The sequence below is a fragment of the Gadus macrocephalus genome, chromosome 9 (genome assembly GCF_031168955.1).
Source record: "Gadus macrocephalus chromosome 9, ASM3116895v1".
Classification (NCBI taxonomy): Eukaryota; Metazoa; Chordata; class Actinopteri; order Gadiformes; family Gadidae; genus Gadus; species Gadus macrocephalus.
In genome coordinates, this window is record NC_082390.1 from 22,843,248 (window position 1) to 22,850,164 (window position 6,917).

Below are 6,917 nucleotides of genomic sequence, written 5' to 3' on the forward strand. Positions count from 1 at the left end.
GGGTCGACGCATGTTGGTTCTGCAATATGCAACAATGCACATCTTACCTCGATCAAACCCATTCCCATCCTGTGTCTGTAGGCCTGTTTTTCTCACATGCACTGTTGTTCCTATAGTGGCCGCTAGGTGTCAGCCGGAGGTCACTGAACCTCAACCATCCTCTTGATAGAGGAAAGGTTAAAGCACAAAAGTAAAGGCAGTTCATATAGCACGCATGTAAGTTACGTATGTAGGAATAATGAACCATTAGTGATGCAGGGAGGTGTTTTCACTAAATACTGAACTGTCTGTCTGTCTGTCTGCCTGCCTGTCTCTCTATTTGTCTGATTTGATCATCATCTCATCCTAAAGAACTCGCTTGGTCCACCAACCTTCGTGACCAGCTATATTCGAACAGGCCTACAATGGTCCACAATACCTTCCTCTGAGCCCGTGAGAAACAATGGTGAATTAGTGGAGCAATCATTCAATAATTTAGTTATAATTTGGACTGATTTGTGTTTGGTTGCAGCTCTTCATCTGGAGGAAACCTTGACCACCATGAGACGCATGTGATGATTGGTTTGAATGCTGGTCTAACAATAACGTATGTGTCATGTAGGCTTACACGTTTACTAAGTGAAAACGACATTTGAATGACGGTAAAATCTGTCCAAACGTGAGTCAGAGCAGAGCTGGTGGAACATGGTGAGACATGTTGGACACTAAGTTTCATGTGGGCGGAGTCCAGTGACGCGTGGGGCACTCTGCGTTCCCAAGGCGCATCCTCCCGGAGACGCCGCGCGTAATGGCTCTGGGACAATGCGTAAAGGATCAAAATACGACGTGGAATTGTTACTCATTCGGTGAGTCTGGTCCGTCCAAGTCTCTCCTCGCCTCCTGCTCATTCTCTCTGAACACAAACCTGACTGGACCATCTTTTTTTTTTTTTTCTGTAGAGGAGGGGCCAAGGAGAGGGAGGTCCGGAGAGGCGTGTTTTCTATATAACAGTTGTCCCTCAGAACTTTTGCCTGTCGCCTTGTCTTCGGGACAGCATCTCACACACCACCTCTGTAGACTCACACACTGGGGGAACTTATTCACCTGCAAAAAAAACAACATTTTCCTCAAGCCAAAAAACGCGCAACGTCTACTCGTCCCTTCCCTCTGACATGGAGACCCAGCAAAGAAACGGACCTCTCTCAGTGTGCCACACCTGCCGAAGAACCGAGAGGAGCATGATGACGGTAATTTGGGACGATCAGGACGAACACTAGCCTACTATGCGTTCATACGCTCCTGATGGACAGACTTGTTTTATCAGCTCAGTTCCTCGACCACATCTTTTCTTTTTCTTACGCTAAACCTTTGCTGCATGTGTAGGATTTTTTATTTGAAGGAGATTTAGTTTTTTCGGGCTGTATGTGCAACAGGTATCTGGTGAAGGTGGAGGGTAGGTTGTATGTCAGGTCACGGACACGGTGGTCCCAGCGGGACGGTGTCGGTGGGACGTCAGCTGAACTCCGGGACCACAGATAGGGGGCGACGGGTCAGGGGCTCAGGGTTCATCATTGACCGACCGGTATCGCAACTTATTGTGAACAATTGTGTAAGAGTCGCTGACAGACAGATATGCCTGCTGCGCCATTTTCTCCAATTTGAGCAGTTAAAAGAAAGCGAAGGTCCCATGCAGGAGGCTGATTCTTCTTGTAGCGGAGATAGGACAGCTGATAACCTCTAGATGATCATGTATTAATGAGTAATACTAATGTATTAATGAGTGAATCATGATCATGATGCTTGTGCCGGAGCGTATTCTCGTTACGCACCAGACGCGTTGCATTGGTCTCATTGTTGAGTCTATAATTCACATTAAACCAAGCGGACGTTGTGCTGTTCTTTTTTAACTTGTAAAATGTAAAAACGTGTTATTTATTTTATGCATGGTTACTCGGTAGAGCAACGTATGATGACATGGTGGATGAATGCATGTGTATGTGTGTGTGTGTGTGTGTGTGTGTGTGCAGGTGAAGAAGATGTTCTCGTCCAGCAGCGCGTTGGTCTTCGCCCTGGCCATGACGCTGTACATCTTCCAAGGGGCCTCGGCAGAAACTCTGTGCGGAGGAGAGCTGGTGGACGCTCTGCAGTTCGTCTGCGAGGACCGAGGATTCTATTTCAGTAAGTTGCCACTTTAATCTCTTTCAAAACCTCTTTGCATTTCGTTTAAAGACTGTGAGTCCCCAACAGCGCAAACGGTTCGGCCACACAGAGAGCGGCTTCGCATGTTTGATGTTTGTTCGCTCTTTGCTCATACACATGCACGCTCACACACACACACACACACACACACACACACACACACACACACACACACACACACACACACACACACACACACACACACTTCTCTCCTTTTCGTCCAGTAGAGAGTAGGAAAGAGACTCATGGGGAAGGGGGGGGGGGGGGGGCAGAAGGAGATATTGTGGCCAGCTGTGTTCTGTCTCAAGACCAGCTCTCCCTTGGTTGCTGTCGCTCCAGCCGGGTCCCCGGGCCCCGGCCCCGGGCCCCGGGCCCATACCTCTGATTGCATATGAAAGGACAGCGAGCAGAGAAGGCACACACGACTCAATGCAACACAATGGCCCACTTGTTTACTAGTGCATTCCGCCGGGAGGGGGAGGGGGTGAAGGGTAATAGCACCCCAAAAGGCATGCCCGTCACCTCAGCACCCACTGTCCCCCAAGAGGAACGAAACATGGTTTCTGAAGTCATCTGGGGAGCAGCATTTTGTGCATGACATCATCCTTGTGACCAGAGCCTCCGCTGGCAGGACCCTCAGCCTATCCATCGCTTTTCATCCTGAAGGCTAAATCCTTTGTGTGCTTTTCTGACATAGACTCACTCTGTGCTTCCAGCCCTCTCTTGATCCCAGCCTAAAATATTGTTTACTGCTTTTAGCCAACATTGTTATCCTCTCTCCTCCCCCTCTCCCCTAGCTCCCCCGTCACTCCACTCTCGTTCTTTTCTTTTTGTCTCCATTATCTTTCCTTTCCTGCAATAACTTTCCCCCCCCATCTCTTCTCTCTCTCTCTCTCTCTCTCTCTCTCTCTCTCTCTCTCTCTCTCTCTCTCTCTCTCTCTCTCTCTCTCTCTCTCTCTCTCTCTCCCTCTATCTCTCTCTCTCTCTGGCTCTCTCTCTGTCTCTCTGTCTCTCTGTCTCTGTCTCTCTGTCTCTCTGTCTCTCTCTCCATATATGTGTATGGGCCCAGTGCTTTATTGATGGCCCAGTATCTCCCGGGCTGCATCCTAACTTTCACCTTTCCTCCTCCCACTCCTTCCTTCCTCTCACACCCAGCACTCCTCTTCGTCTCACATACACTTTGCTTCTATTGGATCAGTTTTTCTGTATCTCTCTCTCTCTCTCTCTCTCTCTCTCTCTCTCTCTCTCTCTCTCTCTCTCTCTCTCTCTCTCTCTCTCTCTCTCTCTCTCTCTCTCTCTCTCTCTCTCTCTCTCTCTCTCTCTCTCCCTCTCCCTCTCCCTCCTAATTGCATCCTTTCCGTCCTCCCTCAGCTTACCTCCTTTGTTAAAATTCTGGTTTGGATGGTTTGGATTAGTTTGAGTGTGTTAGGGTAAGGTTGGGGTTAGGTTAGGGTTAGGGGTTAGGTTAGGGTTCGGGGTATCTCTGGGGGTCCGGTCCTCCCTCGCCCCTCACCCGGCGCTGTGCCACAGGAGGGTCTTCACTAATCAGATAAGTCTGTAAAAACACATGATTTGTTGCAGTGGGCCCACAGATTTCCTTTGATCCTCTTTGTTTAATGGAGCCTCACTTTAATCCAGAGAGATCACAACAACAGCAGCTCCACATCCCCCCGCCGTCTAGCCCCCATCAGGACATTATTACCCCAACTCTGTTTGCTATGTTCCTGGGCTAACCGTGTTGTTCCTTTTGATTCTCCCTCGTCTCCCTCCCTCTCTCTCCCACCTCTCCCTCCCTCCCTCCAGGTCGGCCAACGAGCCGGACCAGCAGCCGGCGCACCCAGAACCGAGGCATCGTGGAGGAGTGCTGCTTCCGGAGCTGCGACCTCAACTTGCTGGAGCAGTACTGCGCAAAGCCAGCCAAGTCGGAGCGGGACGTCTCCGCCAGCGCCCTACAGGGCATCCCCATGATGCCCCCACTGAAGCAGGTAGATGCCAGCAGCACCAGCACCTCCTCCACCACCTCCACTCTTTCTTCTCCCTCCATCTTCCAATCATCTGTGTCTCTGAGTGCACGCACACACAGGCATGCACACATGTACACACGATACACACACACAAACACACACATACGTATGCATGCACGCATGTACATAGACCAACCCATGGACACATATGCACGCACGCATGCATACACACACGCACACACACGCACAAACATGCAATAAAATGCAGGAGAAAAGGCACACACACACACACACACACACACACACACACATGCACACACATGCACGTGACACTCACAGACAAAGATGCATGCACCCACAAACACATATGGTGGCGCGCTGCCTGGGAGGCCCCTATGTCCTGGCCAATGGGAACAGTTTATCTGAAGCCAGGTTATCTTGATGAGTAGTGGACGGTAAGCAAGTATCTCCTGACAGACGTGCTGACAGAGGTGGAAAGTGCTCAGACTTTCACAGCACATTGTCGTCAGGTAATGTCAGTATAGTGGTGCTGTCCCACACAGTCAGCAAGTGTGTGCATGCGTGTGTGTGTTGTGTGTGTGGGTTTGTTTGTGTTCAAGTCTGTGGGAATGATTCTCTGTTACAAAACAACATGTTCCAGGTGTAGGAACATGAGACACAGAACACTGAGTTCCCTAAAAATGCCACGCATTATCAGTTATGGGGCCGACCCGATTAACCCGGAGTGAGACTACCAGATATTACCGTAGGATTCAAAGTCAAACTCTGTACGCATCTGTTTTAAACCTTCCAAAAAACAAATACAAAAAAGGGATGACTGCACATTCCCTCTGTCCATTTCCCAAACCTGATCAAAACCAGATGTCACTATTTTTTCTAAAACAGTCGATTAATGGCCCTCAGCTGTGCACTGGTTCTCCATAGCATCAGAGCTCAAAGCAGGAGATGTGTGAGTAGCAGAGGAGCCCGCGGGTCAGGAGGACCACTGTGGACCAGAATCTGGCCCAAACATGTCCCACACATGTCCCAAACATGTCCCCAACATTTCCCCAAGGCTTGTCCTGTAGGCCAGCTGTTTGTGTCCTCTAAAGCGGAGGAAGTCAGGCGGGGGAGGGGGTGAGGGAGGGAGGGGGTGGGGGGTGAATACCCCTCTAAAGACACCGCACAACAACAAGCTATTCAGATCAGGCTATTGGCGCATTAAGTGAGTCTCAGCCTCTGGCGGTGCCACAGAGAAACTCCTGATACTTAACTCAGACATCGGTTTTCAAAGGGGGGATGATAGGGAGGGTTGATTTTGTTATTTGTTTTAGTGGGGGGTTGAATCTGTGTGTGTGTGTGTGTGTTAGTGTGTGTGTGTGTGTGTGTGTGTGTGTGTGTGTGTGTGTGTGTGTGTGTGTGTGTGTGTGTGTGTGTGTGTGTGTGTGTGTGTGTGTGTGTGTGTGTGTGTGTGTGTGTGTGTGTGTCTGGGGAGGGGTGTTACCTGATTAGTGTGAACAATGACTAGTTCCTCTTAAGCATATGGGGAGGGGTGCAGTCTGATGATAACGACAGCTCCTCTCAGTCTGGGCAATCAAAACAAGAGCGGGGCAGTGAGTGGCTCCATACTGGGCCCACATGATGACATTGAACGCTCCCATTTGATGCCCCGACATCTTCTAACATGAAATATCTTTCTTCCTCCTTTCCTACCCACTATTGTCATTGCTGTAACTCCATTGAAACTACAATATCTTCAATGTATTAGAAGTACTGACCTTGTGTTTTTCCATTGACCTCCCCCCCTCCCTGTCCCTCCCCCGCCCAACAGGAAGTGCAGAAGAAGCAACACGTGAACAACAAGCTGTCCTCCTACGCCGTGTGGGACAGGAAGGCGGCCCAGCGGCTCAGGAGGGGTATCCCCGCCATCTTGAAGGCCAGGAAGTTCCGGCGGCAGGCGGAGAAGGCGAGGGCCAAGGCCCAGGAGCAGACCCACCGACCGCTCATCAGCCTCCCCAGCAAGCTGCCCCCCGTCCTGCTCTCAACGGACAACTACGTCAGCCACAAATGAGCCGCCGCCCGCCCAGAGTATGCACAGACTAGAGTTTGGATGAGGAAGAGAAAAGAACAACACAAGACGAGGAGGATTATAGCTTTGTCTCTTGACGTCATTTTTGTGGCAGTCCTCTTTGACCTCCTCTGCCCTGTTCGAGCCCACCATCATACTACCCCACCACCCCCATACAGCGCTCATCTAGTACTTCTTGACCCCTTGACCCCCTCTCTGATGCCCACACCACCCGACCACCTCCCGCAAAAAAAACTTTTTGAACCCGCACACAAACATACCTTCACATACTGCCTCTTATCTTTCTTGCTCAACTCTCTCTCTCCACCGCTCAACTCTCTCTGTCTCTTTTCCTATCTCTCTCTCACCTCTCTTTCGATATTTTTCTCCCTCTTAACTCTCTCTCGCTCTGTCTCTCTCTGTCTCTCTCGCTCTGTCTCTCTCTGTCTCTCTCTCTCTCTCTCTCTCTCTCTCTCTCTCTCTCTCTCTCTCTCTCTCTCTCTCTCTCTCTCTCTCTCTCTCTCTCTCTCTCTCTCTCAACAATCTCTCCATCTTTCTCCATCTCTCTCTCAACTCTCGCTCCCCTCTCTTTTAATCACTGACACAAAAAGCACACACACAAATGAACAAAAAGTTACAGATTCGGCCGATGCAATCCAGGTGGATCCTTAAGTGAGACGGAGAGAAAAGGGAGACGAGGAGCTGAA

General features: G+C 50.1%; 1 protein-coding gene across 1 annotated transcript; it reads left to right on the top strand.

Annotated features, from left to right (window-relative positions):
- Positions 1-992: 992 nt before the first annotated feature.
- On the top strand, positions 993-6,633 carry igf2b (insulin-like growth factor 2b). The gene is made up of 4 exons (XM_060061504.1): positions 993-1,226; positions 2,007-2,157; positions 3,982-4,163; positions 5,974-6,633. The coding sequence occupies exons 1-4, from the start codon at positions 1,152-1,154 to the stop codon at positions 6,211-6,213; spliced, it is 648 nt and encodes a 215-aa protein (XP_059917487.1). The 5' UTR covers positions 993-1,151; the 3' UTR covers positions 6,214-6,633.
- Positions 6,634-6,917: the final 284 nt, after the last annotated feature.

Coding starts and splice junctions, on each gene's coding strand:
- igf2b (XM_060061504.1), top strand. CDS start 1,152: ATGGAGACCCAGCAAAGAAACGGACCTCTCTCAGTGTGCCACACCTGC. Junction 2,158..3,981: donor GGACCGAGGATTCTATTTCA/GTAAGTTGCCAC, acceptor CCCTCCCTCCAG/GTCGGCCAACGAGCCGGACC. Junction 4,164..5,973: donor TGATGCCCCCACTGAAGCAG/GTAGATGCCAGC, acceptor CCCGCCCAACAG/GAAGTGCAGAAGAAGCAACA.